The sequence below is a fragment of the Ziziphus jujuba genome, chromosome 3 (genome assembly GCF_031755915.1).
Source record: "Ziziphus jujuba cultivar Dongzao chromosome 3, ASM3175591v1".
Classification (NCBI taxonomy): domain Eukaryota; kingdom Viridiplantae; phylum Streptophyta; class Magnoliopsida; order Rosales; family Rhamnaceae; genus Ziziphus; species Ziziphus jujuba.
Genome location: NC_083381.1, coordinates 19,620,362 through 19,639,845, shown reverse-complemented (window position 1 = coordinate 19,639,845; position 19,484 = coordinate 19,620,362). Strand labels below are relative to the sequence as shown.

Genomic DNA, 19,484 nt, shown 5'->3' with positions numbered 1-19,484 from the left:
GAGATAAAATAATATAGATATTCTAAACCCAATTTATTATATATATGTCTATATATTTATGTTGTATTATTTGAAAAAAAAAAATTATATGATTAAATTACAAACCGCATGTATCGGAGCACAATTCAAACTTTGATATATACTGTATTTATAATTATAACACACACCAACTCAAGTTTTACTATCAATCTTTGAAGATTGTACAATGGTGAAGACAATCTCTCTCTCTCTCTCTCAAAGAATTCACAAAAAATATCATAGGGTTAAATATATGTTAAACTCGAGGCAGAAGAGTCAACAAACAAAAAAACACCTTAGGAACCCGCTACAGGACCACAGCGCTACCTCATCTAATTCTATAGAAGCATGCAACCAATGCCGCAGGAATTGCAGCTTTATTTGCATGGTCCTATGAGTTCTACCTATTGCTACATCAGCAGTAGCACTGAGACCTTTCATTCGCTGGTTTAACTACCTATCTTCATCTTTTTCAGTCTTCACCTTCAACATTAAGAGCCATTGGATTATAATTATTTGATTTGACAAATTCAATTTGACATGTAATCGGAGATTCTATATTATCAACTTCAGTTATTCTCAACTTTAAAAGATGAGAATATTTTTACTTGTACCAAATTGTATATATACTTAGAGTCACTTAAGTTCTATTTCCAATCCTAATTAGGGTTGTAAATAGACTTGAGTAGCTTGTGGTCTAATTTTAACTCAAGCTCAACTTGTAAAGAAAACTAACCAATCTTGAATAAGAAACAAAGTTCATGGTTTGATCTTGAACAATAAATCATGCTAGTAAATAGCTTGAATTTATTTTTTATATTAATATATTGAAAACTATATTATGAATTTAAACATATTTAATATTTATAATGCATGAACAATATTTTTTATATTTTAAATTATAAAAATTTTTAAAATAAATTTATTTTATAATAAAATTAATAAAACAAATAAAATTTATTGATTATCAATATCGAAGATTTTATTTTTTAACACAAATGTTTAAGTTTCAAACTTTTTTATATTGCAACAAATAGAACCAAGCTAAGCTCGACCTTTTCATGAACAAGTCGAACTAATTTTTTTTTCTTTTTTTTTCATTTACTTTATTTTTGTAATTGGATACTTGTGGAGTCACATTTTATATGTACCCAGTTTTAATAATGCTAGCTATTTGCAATTCTTTTGATGCTCTAATTTTTATTCTGCTTGAATCAATTAACGCTTTTTATATATTATTATTTTTTTTTTCTTTAGGTATGGCCCTTTTATATATTGCTATATGATCTAATTGCACACATTTTATATGTAAATGTAATAATTAACTAAAGTAAAAATGCCTAAAAAAAGTATAAATAAAATAATGGTTCGTATAAATTTATGAGTGTCTAAATCATGTTATTTTATTATTATTATTATCATTATTATTGTTATTATTATTATTTTTGCCAATGAGTTGAGGATTCCATTTAATTTTTCCTTTTGATTAGTGACTTTCAGCTTGTAATGGATCTTTCTCTGTGCACTTCCCCATATCGAAGTCCTCTTAATAATTGCTTTTTTAAGCCAGGATTTGAGTTCGTGTTTGTATGTGATAAACATGTTACATACTGCAATGACCTTAGAAATTGATACACTTGTTACACACTGGCATGACCTGAATTGATAAACGTGTTACACGCTGGCAAAGGCCTTTTGATTGCTAATATATCATTGTGTCTTTCACACTAGAAATGAGGTAGCCTATTTGGCTTGAGGTGCTGTATATGAATTTAGTTTGACCGAAACTTTTTAGACTTATGGAGCACTTTGTGCAAGTTTTTACACTTTGGCAAATGAGTTATTCGTTTTTCCCACTTTTACACACGAGTACGTGCCTTGACTTAAAGGAGAATGAATTGATGGGTTTTGTTTGATTTTTAATTTTGACAGTGACTTTCAGCGTTTCTGGTCGTGGATACAATTGACTGCTCCTTCTATAGGCCAAGTTAATGTTCTGTTTTATTGGGTGAAATTTTCTCTTTTAGGGGGCTTGTGATTTGTTTCCAGTTCTGCAAGTTATTACATGATATGCATCATGCATTCAAGATGGTGAATGATTTCAATTATTTCAGTGATATAAGATGGAGAATGATTTCCATCAGAGATGGCCTATCGATCAAGAGCAATTTCTTACTTTTATGCTCACAAGACAGAGATATAATATGATTTTTTTTTCCAAAAAAAAAGAAAAAAAAGAAAAAGCTCATCAGAACATTATTAGAGTGAATTCTGAAAGCTACAGATATAATTTCTCTCATTAAAAGGAACAGAACATTATTAAAGTCTTATGTGTTAAAAGTCACCGAAGACATTCCCCTCCAATGATTAAAAAGAGTCATGAAATTGTTTGTTCCAAAAAAAAAGTGCATATATATGTATATATATAATTGCTAGAGAAATACCAGATCATGTTTTTTATCCATTAAAAACACAACAAGCCAGGCATTACACTACCATGTCTTGGAATACCTAAGCTTGGGCTAACTTATTAAGCAGCAAAAGAAAAACAACCAGGTGACTAATGAAGAATGACACAGTGAAAGAAAATGCAAAGACACACATGTAGACAATCTAAAACTAGGAAAAACTGAAGCAATACAGGATGTCTATGTTGAGAAATCAAACAGCTGATTTATTATAATCACATGAAAAGGCTCTGATAATGATTGTGTTGTAACAGTGCCTAGGTAGCTGCATATGGAGTTGTTGTCAGCTGACCAAGTCATTAGAATATTTGTTATGCAGTTAGCTGACCAAGTCTTTAGGATATTTGTTATTATTTATGCTGTTATGCTGTTTTACTTGTTAATAGCTAGAAATTAGGAAGCTGTTAGTCATGCCTTGTGTTTAGGAAATATTTTTGTTTTTCTGTTAAATGTTAGCTCTATATAAAGAGTAGTGCAGTGAATAAAAAACACATTCTGGTCTTTAATATTTTATCTGGTGTCTTATAACTACAAATTGGTATCAGAGCTATTTTTCTTGAGGGATCTGTGAGTTGAGTGAATCTAAACACAAACCCAGAAACACAAACCAAAACCAGTAACTTAAAAGACCAGAAACACAAAAACCTTTAGAAATGGAAGCTGAAACAACATTTTCTCATATTGCTCCACCAATTTTTGATGGTGATAACTATCAGGCTTGGGCTATTAAAATGATGGTCCATCTTGAGGCATTAAATCTTTGGGAGGCTGTAGAGGAGGACTATGATGTTCTACCATTGCCAGAAAATCCAACGATAGTACAACTAAAGACTCACAAAGAGAGGAAGACAAAGAAGTCCAAAGCTAAAGCATGTCTATTCTCTGCTGTTTCAAGCACCATATTTACAAGAATCATGAATCTACAGACAGCAAAGGCTATTTGGGATTATCTCAGAAGCGAATACCAAGGCAATGAAAGAACCAAAAACATGAAAGTGCTTAACTTGATCAGCGAGTTTGAAATGCTGAAATTGAAGGAGACAAAAACCATCAAAGACTACTCTGACAAGTTGCTGGGCATAGTAAACAAGGTGAGGTTGCTGGGTAAGGATTTTTCTGATGAACGAATTGTACAAAAAATTCTTGTGACTTTGCCTGAAAAGTACGAATCTAAAATTTCTTCATTAGAAGAATCTAAGGATTTGTCAAGTATATCCTTGGCAGAATTAGTAAATGCATTGCAGGCCCAAGAGCAAAGACGAATGATGAGAAAAGAAGAATATGTAGAGGGTGCTTTTCAAGCAAAGGCACAAAATTCAGGAGGAGGCAAAGACAAGAAGGACAGCAAAAAGAAGTACAGCAAGAAAACTGAATACAATGACAAAAAGGATGAGGTAACATATCCACCTTGCCCATACTGTAAAAAAACTAACCACCCACAAAGGAAGTGTTGGTGGAGACCAGATGTCAAGTGCAGGAAATGTGGTCAGATTGGGCACATGGAGAGAATCTGTAAGTCACAACAACATGAAGGAAAAGCAAATACTGCTGTTGAGCAACATCAAGAGGAGCAGCTATTTGTTGCAACTTGTTTTGCAGCAAGCAACAGTTATAGTGATTCTTGGCTGATTGATAGTGGTTGCACACATCACATGACTAATGATCTAGAGCTTTTCAAAGAACTCAACAAAACTGAAATTTCCAAAGTAAAAATTGGAAATGGGGAATACATCTCAGTCAAAGGCAAAGGAACTGTAGCTTTAGAAAGCTTATCAGGTTTGAAGTATATTACTGACGTTTTATATGTGCCTGATATTGACCAAAACCTACTTAGTGTTGGACAGCTGATTGAGAAGGGCTTCAAAGTTATATTTGAAGACAAATGGTGCAGGATTAAAGATGCAGAAGGAAGAGATGCTTTTAAGGTGAAAATGAGAGCAAAAAGCTTTGCTCTAAATCTGATGGAGGGGGAGCAGATAGCATTTCCTAGCAGTGCAAGCAATGCGGAATTGTGGCACAAAAGGCTTGGGCATTTTCATCATGCTGGACTTCTATACATGCAGAATCACAAAATGGTAAAAGGAGTACCATTACTGGAAGACAAACTTTCTGATTGTGTGGCTTGCCAATATGGAAAGCACGTCAGAAGATCCTTTCCTCAAACTGCATGGAGAGCAACACGCAAACTTCAACTGGTACATACAGATGTTGGAGGACCTCTAAAAACATCTTCCTTAAATGGCAGTAAATATTATATTGTATTTATTGATGATTGCACCAGATTTTGTTGGATTTATTTTCTTAAATTTAAATCTGAAGTTGCTAATGTTTTTTGGAAATATAAAACTTGGGTGGAGAATCAAAGTGGTTACAGGATGCAAACAATCAGATCAGACAATGGAAAGGAATACACTTGTGATAGTTTCAAAAATTTATGTGATGAAGCTGGCATTGAGCACCAGTTTACAGCACCGTATACTCCGCAGCAGAACGGTGTAAGTGAAAGAAAAAATAGAAGTATTATGGAAATGACAAGGTGTTTGCTGCATGAAAAGGAATTGCCAAAGAACCTGTGGGCGGAGGCTGCAAATACTGCAGTTTATCTGTTGAATCGATTGCCAACCAGAGTTCTACAGAAAAGAACTCCATTTGAAGCCTGGTTTGGTTACAAACCAGACCTGCAATATTTAAGAACTTTTGGTTGTCTTTGTTTCGCTCATGTGCCACAGGTGAAAAGAGAGAAACTCGATAAAAAGGCGGAACCGGGAGTTTTTATTGGATATAGTAAAGAATCCAAGGCTTACAGAATTTTCCAACCACAAAGTGGAAAAATTCTTGTAAGTAGTGATGTCACATTCATGGAAGATAGACAATGGAACTGGGAGGAGTCAGTAAAGGAGCAGCGGTCTGAAATTCAACAAAATATGGATGATAACATAGATGATGAACCAATTAGAGGTACAAGGTTATTATCTGATATTTATGAAAGATGTAATATTGCTGTGTTTGAGCCTACAGAGTTTAAAGAAGCTGAAAAGGATGTCAAGTGGATCGAAGCAATGGAAGAAGAGCTTAAGATGATTGAGAAGAATGACACATGGGAGTTGGTGAATAGACCTCAACATAGAAAGGTCATTGGAGTCAAATGGGTTTACAGAACCAAATTTAATGCAGATGGTTCTGTAAATAAACACAAAGCCAGATTAGTTGTGAAAGGGTATAGTCAAGTGTTTGGAGTAGATTTTTCAGAAACCTTTGCTCCAGTAGCACGCTTGGATACAATCAGAATGTTACTTGCTTTGGCTGCACAAAAGGGATGGAAGATTTACCAGTTGGATGTTAAATCTGCTTTTTTAAATGGTTATCTTCAAGATGAAATTTATGTAGAGCAGCTTGAAGGATTTCAAGTCAAGGGACAGGAGGAGAAGGTCTACTTATTGAAGAAGGCATTATACGGTCTTAAACAGGCTCCTAGGGCCTGGTACAGCAGGATCGATGAATATCTTCAAAGCCTTGGTTTTGTTAAAAGTCCAAGTGAAGCTACGTTATATATAAAAAAAACAGATGCTAACTTAATTATAGTTTCTGTTTATGTTGATGATCTTCTTGTAACAGGAAGCAATGAGATGCTGGTGAAAGAATTTAAAGCCAAAATGCTTGAAGCATTTGAGATGACAGACCTTGGCTTAATGTCCTATTTTCTAGGAATGGAGGTGAAGCAAGACCATCATGGAGTCTTCATAAGCCAAAAGAAGTATGCAAAGGAAATACTCAAGAAATTCCATATGGAAGATTGCAAAAGCACTAGCACACCCATGAATCAAAAGGAGAAATTTAGCAAAGAGGATGGAGCTGAAAAAGTTGATGAACGCTTATACATGAGTCTGATTGGTTGCTTGATGTATCTTACAGCTACCAGACCAGACATAATGTTTGCAGTAAGTTTGCTCTCGAGATTTATGCATTGTGCTAGTGAAATGCATTTTCAGGCTGCCAAACGAATTGTAAGATATATCAAGGGCACAACAAATTATGGAATTAAATATTCTAGCTGTCACTCTTTTAAGCTTCATGGTTATTCTGATAGTGACTGGGCAGGTTCTATAGATGACATGAGAAGCACAACAGGTTTTTGTTTCAGTTTTGGATCAGGAATTTTTTCATGGAGCTCCAAAAAGCAAGATGTGATAGCTCAAAGTACAGCGGAGGCAGAGTATGTTGCAGCAAACGCTACAGTGAATCAAGCAATTTGGATCAGGAAAATACTAGCAGATTTACACATGAACCAAACTGAGCCAACAGAAATTTATGTAGATAACCAAGCTGCCATTGCAATTTCAAATGATCCTATTTTTCATGGAAGGACAAAGCATTTCAAGATCAAGCTATATCATTTGAGAGAAGAACAGAAGGCTGGTGAAGTTAAACTGGTTTATTGTAAGACTGAGAACCAAATTGCAGATGTGCTTACCAAGGCTCTTCCAAAAGCAAGATTCGAAGTTCTGAGAAACAAACTAAGTCTATGCAGCTATTAGGCAAGGAGGAGAAATTGTTGTAACAGTGCCTAGGTAGCTGCATATGGAGTTGTTGTCAGCTGACCAAGTCATTAGAATATTTGTTATGCAGTTAGCTGACCAAGTCTTTAGGATATTTGTTATTATTTATGCTGTTATGCTGTTTTACTTGTTAATAGCTAGAAATTAGGAAGCTGTTAGTTATGCCTTGTGTTTAGGAAATATTTTTGTTTTTCTGTTAAATGTTAGCTCTATATAAAGAGTAGTGCAGTGAATAAAAAACACATTCTGGTCTTCAATATTTTATCTGGTGTCTTATAACTACAGATTGTAATGGACTTGACGGCTTCTGAGATACTTGCTTCATAGTTGGCCGAGACTGTGGAGTTTGTTGCAGGCATGCAAATGCAATTTCTGCAATGGAGATCACTTGGTCCGCTATTTGCCTCCTTGGAGGCGAGAGACTTTGATCCAGTACATCCTTAAGTAGAACATCGAAATCCAGTAACGGTGATGGTAACAAAGATGATATGAGATCTCCTGGATGCTTTCCCATGATCACTTTCAATCTTCTCATTTATTTCCATTGTATAAGCGAGCTCTTCAAAGAAATATGACTTTGAGTTAATATTTTATGACGATTAGAAACTTCGTATAAGACAATTGCAAATAAGTCAGGTATATATATATATATATATTCATCAAAGTAAGTAAATTAAATTATATAAATCTTCTTCTATTTATGTATATACAGAGGCCTCAAAAGTACATAAACAAAAGTAGTCAAACCATTCTAGTTAATCTCTGTTATCTATGTCTAGAAAATATGCATAATACATGGTTCTCATGTCTGATCTAGAAATCCGCCTTTGAAGCTATTTGAAAAATACAATACGTAAAAAATATATACAAAGAGTATGATTTGATCTGTGATTTGATCTTGAATCCTTTTGCTAGGTATATCTTTATGCTTCAGCTAGGAACTTCTAGTTCTTATTTGTCGAAATAAAAAGTACTATTTCTGTTGTACAAATTATTATTAATTTTTTTTAATAAAATCAGCAGAACATGAGTTCCTGGTTGCTTAAAAGAAATAAAAAAGGAACCAAAGGATGCATTATAGATTTAACATAAAGGAGAGTAACTTTGATTGGACACTTACTCGGGCCAGAGAAGCCAAAGGTTCCTGCAAATGGAGTCCAATTCGATGGCTCTAGATCCAACGTTGTAGCAGCACCAAAGTCAGAAATGTGAGCTTCGTAATCATAGTCCAATAGAACATTCTTAGTTGATATGTCCCTATGAATTATAGCTGGACAACATTCATGGTGCATGTATGATATACCATCGGCTAAATCTTTCACCACGTTTATTCTCTTGGTCCACTCCAACTCCACTGCCTTAACATTATCGCTCAATATCTTCAACAAGCTCCCCTCTTCCATGAACTCATACACCAAATATGAGTGTCTTGTATGTGAACAAAATCCGTAAAGCTTAATGATATTTCGGTGGCGAGCTCTTGTCAACACATTAATCTCACTTTCAAAAGCTTCCTCACTAACCACTCCCTCATTCTCATGCAATTTTTTCACAGCAAAAGCTTGACCCGTTGACAGCATTGTTTTATAGACACTTCCATATCCTCCAACTCCAATGCAATATTTGGAGCTGAAGCTCTCTGTTGCTTCAACTATTTCTTCATGAACCTTTCTCCCATTATGGCTCCATGGTTCAAAGAATTTTATAGACAACTTCCTCTGCTACTCGACCTTTTGGTGGTGAAAGTCGTTGATCCAATAAATCCTTAAGCAGAATTTGATGAGCAGTTGGTAACAATGATGATGATGATTCAGAATGAGACAAGAAGAGATTATTTCCCATGATCAGTTCCAATATTACAACTCCGAAGCTGTACACGTCGCACTTTTCATTTACTTTCATTGTGTAAGCAAGCTCTAATCAGAGAAAAATGGCTTTTAAATTAATATATGCACTCATATATATATATATATATATAAGAGTGTGTGTGTGTGTGTGTGTAAATGCATATATCTTTCAGTAATTAGATAATTAAACTTGATCTTCTCTTGTTGAACATAAAAAGATCTATTTCTAAATGATTTTTCTAATAAAACTAAGATAAACATGAGCTTTCCTGATTGCTAAAAGGAACAAAAAGATTGTCAATAAAAGATAACTTTGATGGAATTCTTACCGGGGGCTGAGTAGCAAAAGTCCCTGCAAACGAAGCCTAATTTGATGAGTCTGGATCTAAAGTTGTAGCAGAACCAAAGTCAGAAATGTGAGCTTCACATTCGTCATCCAACAGGACATTCTTACTCAATATGTCTCTGTGAATTATAGCAGGACAACATTCATAGTGCATATAGCATGTGGCATTTGCCAAACCTTTCACAATGTTCACTCGCTTTCTCCATCCCAACTCCAATGCTTTAACTTCATCTCTCAAGTTGTCTGCTAAGCTTCCCTTTTCCATGAATTCAAACACCAAAAATGAATATCTTGCATGTGAACAATACCATGAAGCTTAATGATATTTCGATGATGTGCATTTGGTAATACATTGATCTCAGTTGTAAAAGCTTCTTCACCGTCCAATATTCCATCGTTTTTGTGGAATTTCTTTATAGCAACAACTTCACCTGTCGGTAATTGTGCCTTGTAGACACACCCATATCCCCCAACTCCAATGCAATATTTGGAGTCAAACTTCTGTGTGGCTTTAAGTATTTCTTCATGTACATTTTCCCCCTCATAGTTCCATGTCGCAAAATAAGTTTCAATAGGTGCTGCTGTTGGCTCATCCACGGCAGCCTCTCTCATTCGGTAGATGAAAATTATGCCAACAATGATAAGCAATGAAATTATAAGGCATACAATATAGAGGATGATCAATACTAAAGTTGCATTGCTACCTTTTCTTCTGTTTGTTGGGCAAGGTTTAAGACCAGTATTATTGCCACACAAACCTTTATTGTTTCCCAATACTGCCATGGTAAAAGCTTTGGTTTTTGGAAGTGGACCTTCCAACTGATTGTATGATATATCAACAAATATCAAACTCAACATATCATCTTAAGAGGATGGAATAAAGCCAGACAGATTGTTGTGAGAGAGTTGTAACGTCTCTAAATTCTATAGATTTCCAAGCTTTGAAGGCAACTCCCCTCCAAGAAAATTGTGGCTCACATCTAGATATTGAAGAAAGTGTAAGTTCTCAATTTGGAATGGAATAGCCCCAACATTTGTTATCTCTCAAGTTCAACCCTGTTAACTTGGAGCATCTATCTAAATCTTTAGGAATTGGTCCAGTCAGATTATTTTTTGAAAGATCAAGATTTCTGAGTTCTGATAACATTCCAATCTCTGATGGAACTTCGTTTGAAAGACTACTGTTGTTCAATCTGAGGTCGAATAACAATTTCTATTGGCCAAGTTCTTTTGGAATCTTCCTTGCAAGATGATTGAAGGATAGGTCAAGTATACGCAAATCAGTAGCTTTCCCGAGTTCAGGAGATAGCCTACCTGAAATTTCATTTTTAGAGATATTCAACAAAGAAAGATTACTGCATTTTCCCCACCTTTCAGAAAGCTCACCAAAAAACTTATTTCTACTCAAATCCATATAATACAAATTTGGGCATGTTCCAAAAATTTCTGATATATTTCCTGTAAGCTGATTTGCTTCAAGATGAATTATGATCAAGCTAGTGCAATTTCTCAAGGTTTTTGGAACTGGACCTATGAAGTTATTATCATCTGCATAAAACTCTAAAAGTTTCCCACCAAGACAAACATTATCTGGTAGATATCCAGTGAATGAATTGACTTGCAGTTGGTAATACTCCAAGTTTGTAAGATTGTCCATTTCCAATGGAATGGATCCATTCATGCTGTTATTGAAAAAGCTCAACCATGTGAGGAATCTGAGTTTTCCAATTCGTGGAGGTATAGGGCCAGATAGTTGATTAACTGTTACGTCCAAGACATTGAGATTAGTCAAGTTTCCAATCGTGGTGGGAACAAGTCCAGAAAGCTGGTTGTTAAAAAGGTCCAACTCCTTTAAGGCTTTAATGTTCCCAATGGAGGCAGGAATTGAGCCGGTGAGATGGTTCCCATAGAAGTGTAATTTATTCAATGATAAAATATGTCCAAGTTCTTCCGGTATTGATCCAGAAATTTTGTTCCGACCAAGGTCTAGAATGGTTAAGATGCTTAGGTTTCCAGTGGATGCATGGATTGAACCTGAAAGACTATTGTTAGAAGCTCTGAACACCATAAGAGACCTCAACATGCCTATTTCATATGGTATAGATCCACTTAAATCATTGGAACTCAAGTCAAGGTGTTGCAAACTTGTTAAAAGGTCTATTTGCGATGGAATCTTCCCCGAGAGATTATTTATATCCAAGCGAAGATTGGTCAGTTTCGAATGGTTACAGATGTGGAAAGGGATAATATTTGGCCTCACTTTGTACTGGTAAGATATATTTTCAATTTCTTTAATTAATTTGGTGACTGTAACATTGAGCACAAAAAGAATCCCATATGATACTGAAAGTGGTATATATCTGCTGATTAAATTGGAAAATGATCATCATTCAAACTGATTAATTGGTCAAGTAAGAGGAAGAAATCATTGTTAATTATAATTAAAGCTTTTCTTATTATGCTAAATAAATTCAAACAACATGCTGCAAAGCCTTTTTTTTTTCCTTTTTTTTTTTTTTAAGCCCAAACAAGTAAGTTCAATACCTCAATGGAGTTCTGTTTTGTGCTAAAATTGTTAATATATATATATATATATATGCTGCTGCCATGACTGTTGTTTGATCCATGAGCTGGCTATCTAATAAAGCCAAAAGGAAAAAAAGAGGTTAAAAAAAAAAAAGGAAAAGCATTAACCACATGACTAACCAAGTGGTAGGTTGATAAACAATATCAAATTCGCAATTGGTAATACACTGGTCGTCACAATTTTGTCTCTTATGGCATGGTTTATATTATTGTTGATGGTGGCTGCGGGCATAGTTTAAAATATCCATAAGTTCTTTGAAATTTACATTTTCCCAATAGAACAATAGAAAATATAGGTTTTAAAATGAAATAGATAAAATTTTAATAATTTCCAATGAAATTTCTAATATTTTTCCGAAACGTTCCATTTATATACATCCACATCTGTTCCTTTACAGTTTGGTCAAAATTTCAACAATATCCATCCGCATTTCCAAAATTTCTACTAAAGATTCTGCAAAAATTTCAAAAATATCTATATAAATTTAATATTTTTTGTCAAAAAAATTTAAAAATATTATTGTTATTTAATTTACATTATTACTTTTCGTACTACACATTTAAAAATAAGAATGAGGAAGAAAAAAATAATTTTTAACCATTAAGGAACTCTATGTGTGATATTGAGATAATATTCATAGATTATAATGTAATTAATAATAGTTGTATGATATATTTTAATTAATATAAAATTTTACCAAATATGTATTGTTTTGCTTTTTGTTATTTTAATCAATAATATTATATTTATATCTGTTAATGATTATTTAAGAAAATATAATACATATTTAATATTTTTTCAATTTTTATAGTGAAATTGATCATTATTTAATTAAATAAATTAATCTTAAAGTTTTAATAAAAATTTTTATTTTATTTTATAAGTTTTTATTTTTTTTTTATAAATTTTAATTGATATTAAAAAATTTTCAATATTTTTATTAATATTTTGATATTTTGGACATTTGGTATTTTTATTCATGGTTTATTGGAATGAGATTGTTTCCCAATGTAAAAGTAAAAAAAAGAAAAAAAAGAAAAAAAGTTTTAAATAAGTTTGAAATAAAAATTGTTGCACTTACCGGTTAAAAACTAATGCTGATAGGGTATTTGGGTAATGACAAAGTTATTAAGAATCTGAAATTATTAGAAAAATAAATTTTTTTCTTGTTTGGATGATTTTTAAAAGGAAGAATTTATGAGACCAGCAAAAAATAAATCTCAGAATATGGAAAACTAACATGAAAAATTGAGAGGGAAATTGATTCCTGAAATTTAGTTTTCTACGATTCAGTTTCATGAGAATTAATTTTTCTCTTGATATGTTCGGTGAGTAATAGGAAAGTTGGGATTTGTAAGTAATTAAATTTAACATTGTATAATAAATTAAAGATAAATATATATTTTAAAACTATTTTGTTTGGAATTTTCAAAATGACACATCTATAGGTGTAACAACTTTTTTACATATTTTCCTACATTGGTAGGAATCTAATTCTTTGGACCTATATTTTTCTACCTTACAATAAATATTCAAACAAAAGAAAGTAATTGATTTACAAGGGAATTAAATTTCCACTAACTGTACTGTTATCTAAATTTATCGTTAAATATGTATCATTCTAAAATTCTCTGAGAAAATTGGTTTTATTTATCTTTTTAAATAAAATTTTACCTTTTAATTTTAATTCATAAACTTATTTAATTACTTGTAAGTCTTAAATAATTCTATTATTGACCAAACATTATAAAAGGAATTCCAAAAAAACTTATTATTTGGAAATTGAATATCAAAAACCTGATTCTCGCGAATCAATTTTCTTTAATATTTCCCTTTCTACCAAACAGGGCATAAAGAGAAAGTTTGTTGATGAAGATAAGACCATAATTTTAAAAATCCCATAAAAGAGGAGAGAAAAATTGGTTAAAAATTCAAAAAAAATTATAAAAAAGAAGTTTTTAAGTAATTTTACATTCTATGTAGTGTGGGTAGCAATTCTTGCCGTGCAAAAAGGTGCACTCTTGTGCAATCTGTTTGGTCATTTTTATATTTAACTGATGGGCCGCATAGGCCCATCCTTGCTTTTCATATTTTCATAGGGAATATAAAAAGGTGAGGGGAACAAAAAACAAAAGAAAATCCTTACACAAGTTTTCTTATTTTCACTTGTTTTAATAAAACTGCTCCGATCGACCGACTTATATATATTGGACAAAATATATTGCAATAAATGGCCAAGATACATCAAGGAACGAAAGTTTTACATAATAGGAATTAGGTGAAGTTATTCTAATTTAAATTTAAAATATGCAAATTATTAAAAAAAATTAATTCCTATGTTTAGATACAAATGTGTGGTTATATTAGACAAATATGACAGTTTCATAGAAATTTTGTAAATGGTCTGCTGTAAAGCAATTTGTTATTTCTATGTACATATATATATATATGTCCACAAGCATAACAATAGATAATAAATTTTTTTTTTATAATTACTTGTAAATTAATACCTGAAACAGAGATTTTGTTTTGATTTGTATATATCTGCTATATTATACCGTACTCTGTATAGAATTCTGATAGTTCCATAAAATCAATATTTTTATATTAATTTATATAGTTTTGTTGTCCTGCTTAAAAATGGAATCAACTGGTTAAACAAGAATTCCATCTATCCCTCTTTGTACTATGCCCTCCAAGTCTAGGGTTGGAAGGAGATAACAAAAATATTGTGATTCATGTATTTATATATATTTTGACTTAAAAATATCTTGTCTGTTTTTTTGGGGAAATTATGACATTTATATTCGATGAATTTATAATTTGTAGCTGGTAAAGTTATTTTATTATTCAAGGTCAACATTTAGGTGGCCTGTTAGTTTCTGAACTGTCATTCTTTAGGTTAGAGAATAGTCCAACAGTTTGGTTGGTTTGATCCAACTTTTTTTTTTTTTTTTGAGAGAGGTATTTAATAGCTGAAAATTGTCCATATGACTTTGGAGATGGTAATGCACCATTGCAGGGCAGAACAACGTAACTTTGCTGCAATGCATTCGATTATTTTGGGACTATATATAATTGTAAGGCCAGGTGAAAATTGGATCTGTTTTTGCAGGGCTTGGGATTATAATTGTTGTTGCAGCAGGATAAAAGTGTGTGCCTCATGCAAGAAATTATGGTCCAAACACAATGTCACATATGGAAATGGTTTTAGTAAATATTATATGGCTGCAAATTTTGCTTCAGTTCCATCTATTAGTAAATTAAAGATTATGAAATTGTTTTGTTCTGGAAAAACTCGTAGAGAAATACCGGATCATGTTTCAGTTTTATCCATTAGAGACAAAAAAATCAGTTTCCTTATTTAAGTACAAGACATAACAAAGTCCTGGTGTATCCAAGCTCGGGCTATCTTATTACACAAGAAAAGAAACACAATCCTAGGACCAATCTGAGAAAGAAAATGAACAAAATTTGACAATATCAAACAAGGAGAAATCCCAGCAGTTTAGGATGTCCATGTTGGGGAATCAAACAGCTGCTTTATTGTAATCATATGAAATGGCTCTGATAATGATTCTAATGGAGTTGACAGCTTTCTAGATACTTGCTTCATAGTTGGACGGAACTGTGGACTTTGTTGCAGGCACGCAAATGCTATCTCTGCAATGGAGATCACTTGGTGTGCTATTCGCCCCCTTGGAGGTGAGAGACGTTGATCCAGTACATCCTTAATCAGAGCGTCAACAGCCAGTAGTGGTGATAATAACAGAGATGATATGAGGTCTCCTGGATGCTTTCCCATGATCACTTCTAATGTTACAACTCCGAAGCTGTACACGTCGATCTTCTCATTTACTTCCATTGTATAAGCAAGCTCTTCAAAGAAATATGACTTTGAGTTAATATCTTATGATGATCGTAAATTTCGTATATGTAATTGCAAATAAGTCAGGTACATTTTCTTTTCATCAGAGTAGGTAAATTAAATTATATTAATCCTCTTCTATTTATGTATATACAGAGGCCTCAAAAGTACATCAACAGTACTCAAACCATTCTAGTTAATCTTTGTTATCTATGTCTAGCAAATATGCATAATACATCGTTCTCATGTCTGGTCTAGAAATCTGCCTTTGAAGCTCTTTGAAAAACACATAATGAGCAGATCTGCCGGATCATGAGCTTTCCTGGTCGCTAAAAAAAAGAAAAAAAAAAAAAAAGAAGTGCATAATGGATTTAACACAAAGGAGTAACTCTGATGGAACAATTACCTGGGGCAGAGTAGCCAAAGGTTCCTGCAAATGGAGTCCAACTCAATGACTCAGGATCCAAAGTTGTAGCAGCACCAAAGTCAGAAATGTGAGCTTCGTATTCATCATCCAACAAAACATTCTTAGTTGATATGTCTCTATGAATTATCGCAGGACAACATTCATGATGCATGTATAATATGGCATTGGCTAAACCTTTCACCACATTTATTCTCTTGGTCCACGCGAACTCTGCTGCCCTAACTTCATTGCTTAATATCTTCTCTAAGCTCCCTCCTTCCATGAACTCATACACCAAATATGATTGTCTTGCATGTGAACAAAACCCATAAAGCTTAATGATATTTCTGTGGCGTGCTCTTGTCAAGACACTAGTCTCACTTTCGAAAGCTTCCTTAGTAGCAGCTCCTTCATTTTCATGCAATTTTTTCACGGCAACAACTTGAGCCGTTGAAAGCATTGTTTTATAGACACTTCCATATCCTCCAACTCCAATGCAATATTTGGAGCTGAAGTTCTCTGTTGCTTTAACTATTTCTTCATGAACCTTTTTCCCATTATGGCCCAATGCTTCAAAGAAAGTTACTGTCATTTCTGTTTGTCTTGGCTCATCCATATGCCTCTCTCTGTTTTTACAAACAAACAGTACTCCAACAACGACAAATGACAGAATCAGAGCACAAGATATAGACATCGTGACTAAAAATATTATAGATTTACTTATATTCTCTTTAGGTATGGGGCAAATCTTTATATTTGTGTTGTTGCCACACAAACCTTTATTATCTTCCAGTGCTTCAAGTGTGGCCTCTAGGAAGGCTTTGTTGTTGGGAAGAGGACCATCAAACTGATTATAGGATATATCAACGGATGTCAAGCTTATCAATTCCTTAAACGTGGATGGTATTGTGCCTGACAGATTGTTGTGTGAGAGGTTAAAAGTTTCTAGCTTATCCAAACGACCAAGCTCCAAAGGCAACTCTCCTGAAAGCAAATTCATACTTAGATCAAGATTTTCGAGGGAGTGCAGATTCCCAATTTGGAAGGGAATATGTCCACTGAATTTGTTATCCCTTAAGTTTAAATGGAGTAGTTTTGAACAGTGTTCCAAATGCATGGGAATTGATCCACTCAATTGGTTGGCTGCAAGGTCAAGGGTTTCAAGGTCCAACATTATTCCAATTTCTGCAGGAACATTGCTAGAAAGGGAATTATTGTTGAGCTTGAGAATGTACAACAATTTCAGCTGTCCCAATTCCTTAGGAATTTTACCTACAAGACGGTTCGAAGAGAGGTCAAGTTTCCGCAATTGAGTAGCCTTCCCAAGTTCAGGAGGTAGCCTACCAGAAATTTTATTGTTAGAGATGTTCAACATCGTGAGGTTTGGACACTGTCCCCAGTTTCCAGTAAGTTCTCCGAAAAACTTATTGTTGCTCAAGTCCATATAATCCAAGCTTGGGTATATTCTGAACTCTTCTGATATATTCCCCGTTAGTTGATTCCCCTCAATTGAAAATCTAAGTAAAGAACTGCAGTTTGCTATGCTTTTTGGAATGGAACCTTTAAAGCTGTTAAAACCTGCTGCAAACCATCTAAGCTTCCCACTAAGACAAATATTATCTGGAAGATAGCCAGTGAGATAATTATCATGCAGTGAAAGCTCAATAAGAGATTTTAGTTGTCCAATGGACAGAGGAATTGAGCCAATGAGCTGGTTATCATTTAAATAAAGGAAGGTAAGTGATTTAAGATGTCCGATCTCATTGGGGATGGACCCAGCTATTTTGTTTAGACCAAGTTCCAAATCAGTTAACTTGCTCAAGTTTCCAATGGACACAGGAATTGAACCTGATAGACTGTTACTATGAGCATAAAATAACTCAAGAGATGCCAACATGCCTACTTGAGGTGGTATAAAGCCATGCAAATAATTGCTTTCCAACCAAAGGAAACGTAAATTTGTTAAAAGGCATATCTGGGATGGGATGTCTCCGGAGAAATTATTGGAATCGAGGGCAAGGTAGGTGAGTGTAGAAAGGTTGCCAATGTGAGATGGGATACTTCCATAGAGGGAGTTGTCAAAAAGGTCCAGAGTGAGTAAGCTAGGAAAGGAGGAGAAGTTGAAGTTGTGAAGCGTACCTTTCAGATTACTGCTCTCGAGAGTAATGTTGATGACACTTCCAAAGTCGTTACAAGTGATCCCAACCCAAGAACAGGGGGTATTATTATAGAGATGATGAGAAGTTGAATTAGTAGAATTGAGATTCCAAGAACGGAGAAGAGAATGAGTAGTTGGATTCATATCAAGGCTGTCCTTCCATTTCACAAGTGCCACTGCCTCTCCACTTGCTGCAAAACAAGAACTAGAACAAAGAAGAAACAGTAGAATGATGATAAACAAAAAAAACAGATCAAGTGACCGTACAACGAGGTTTGGACTCCAGGGTGCCATGGACTTGATAATTTTTTAACTTTAAAGCAAGGCTTAAATGCCTTGGCTTTCTTTCAAATATATAGAGAGAGAGAGCATTTTATTTATTTATTTATTTAAAGAAAACGGAAATAATTATTCTGTTGTTTTTGAAGAAGAAATAATTCAAAATAAATAATTGTTTTTATTCCTTAGTTTAATTGAACGATTAGCCGTGTTTGTTCAGAATAACCCCTAGTTAAATAACGGATTAATTAATCAAATTTTCATTTCCATATAAATATTTTTTAATAGTCTTTTTGAAAATCGATATATCAAATAATTTCATTCATTTTTTGGTATGGTTTATTTAAAAATATATATATTTATATTCTAAATTTATTTTTAGCTACTGTTATTATCATTTCAATTTTTTCATTATATTTTATACTTCCTTTCTAAAAATTTGTTATTTTTCTCATTTTACCTTTTTTGTAATTTTTTTAGGGGTTTTATTATTATTATTATTATTATTATTATTATTATCTCCATTTACTTTATTGTTTTAATTGGATACCTGTGAAGACACAATTTATGTACTCAGCTAAAGATTCTGTTTTTTCTTTGGATCAGTGACTTTCAACTTGTAATGGATCTCTTTCTACGCACTTCCCCATACCAAAGTCCTCAAAATTGATTTCTACTTTTTTTTTTTCTTTTTTTTTGGTTGGGACGTAGAGACTTGTATTTTGTTTGTCTTTTTTGTTGCCAAGGACCAAGACTTCAGACTTTAGACTTTTTTTAATCCTTTTATTGAATTGCTAAATTGATTTTATTAAATATAATATATATATATATATATATTATAAACAACCGTCATGAACAGATTGAAAAAAAAATGAAAAAAGAGCCTAAATTGAAACCAAAATAAAAATGACTCAATAGAAATTGGAGGCAAATTAGAGGATTCAAAAGTAT

The 19,484-nt window shown here is 33.3% G+C and overlaps 4 protein-coding genes across 5 annotated transcripts; all 4 read right to left on the bottom strand.

The window, feature by feature from the left end:
- Positions 1-7,482: 7,482 nt before the first annotated feature.
- On the bottom strand, positions 7,483-8,622 carry LOC132803140 (MDIS1-interacting receptor like kinase 2-like). The gene is made up of 2 exons (XM_060815394.1): positions 8,163-8,622; positions 7,483-7,601 (listed from the first exon to the last, which is right to left on the bottom strand). Exons 1-2 carry the CDS (start codon positions 8,620-8,622, stop codon positions 7,483-7,485), a joined length of 579 nt encoding a protein of 192 aa, XP_060671377.1.
- Positions 8,623-9,254: 632 nt separating this feature from the next.
- LOC132803139 (MDIS1-interacting receptor like kinase 2-like) lies at positions 9,255-10,018 on the bottom strand. Its single transcript, XM_060815393.1, has 2 exons — positions 9,587-10,018; positions 9,255-9,491 (listed from the first exon to the last, which is right to left on the bottom strand). The coding sequence occupies exons 1-2, from the start codon at positions 10,016-10,018 to the stop codon at positions 9,255-9,257; spliced, it is 669 nt and encodes a 222-aa protein (XP_060671376.1).
- Positions 10,019-10,448: 430 nt separating this feature from the next.
- LOC132803138 (MDIS1-interacting receptor like kinase 2-like) lies at positions 10,449-11,318 on the bottom strand. The gene has a single exon (XM_060815392.1). The coding sequence runs from the start codon at positions 11,316-11,318 to the stop codon at positions 10,449-10,451; it is 870 nt and encodes a 289-aa protein (XP_060671375.1).
- A 3,866-nt stretch (positions 11,319-15,184) lies between these two features.
- Positions 15,185-18,559, bottom strand: LOC132803219 (MDIS1-interacting receptor like kinase 2-like). 2 transcript variants are annotated; one of them, XM_060815554.1, is made up of 3 exons: positions 18,236-18,559; positions 16,097-17,716; positions 15,185-15,701 (listed from the first exon to the last, which is right to left on the bottom strand). In XM_060815554.1, the coding sequence occupies exons 1-3, from the start codon at positions 18,546-18,548 to the stop codon at positions 15,331-15,333; spliced, it is 2,304 nt and encodes a 767-aa protein (XP_060671537.1). In that variant the 5' UTR covers positions 18,549-18,559; the 3' UTR covers positions 15,185-15,330. The 2 variants fall into 2 exon arrangements, with proteins under 2 accessions (XP_060671537.1, XP_060671536.1); XM_060815553.1 differs by having other exon boundaries at positions 16,097-18,559.
- Positions 18,560-19,484: the final 925 nt, after the last annotated feature.

Excerpts from the sequence above, each read along its gene's own strand:
- LOC132803139 (XM_060815393.1), bottom strand. The coding sequence starts at position 10,018 with ATGGCAGTATTGGGAAACAATAAAGGTTTGTGTGGCAATAATACTGGT. Across the intron at positions 9,492-9,586 it reads CTTTTACAACTGAGATCAAT|GGAAGCTTAGCAGACAACTT; the intron begins GTATTACCAAAT and ends TTCATGGAAAAG.
- LOC132803219 (XM_060815553.1), bottom strand. The coding sequence starts at position 18,548 with ATGGCACCCTGGAGTCCAAACCTCGTTGTACGGTCACTTGATCTGTTT. Across the intron at positions 15,702-16,096 it reads CTTTGGCTACTCTGCCCCAG|AGCTTGCTTATACAATGGAA; the intron begins GTAATTGTTCCA and ends ATTTCTTTGAAG.
- LOC132803138 (XM_060815392.1), bottom strand. The coding sequence starts at position 11,318 with ATGTTGAGGTCTCTTATGGTGTTCAGAGCTTCTAACAATAGTCTTTCA.
- LOC132803140 (XM_060815394.1), bottom strand. The coding sequence starts at position 8,622 with ATGCTGTCAACGGGTCAAGCTTTTGCTGTGAAAAAATTGCATGAGAAT. Across the intron at positions 7,602-8,162 it reads CTTTGGCTTCTCTGGCCCGA|AGCTCGCTTATACAATGGAA; the intron begins GTAAGTGTCCAA and ends ATTTCTTTGAAG.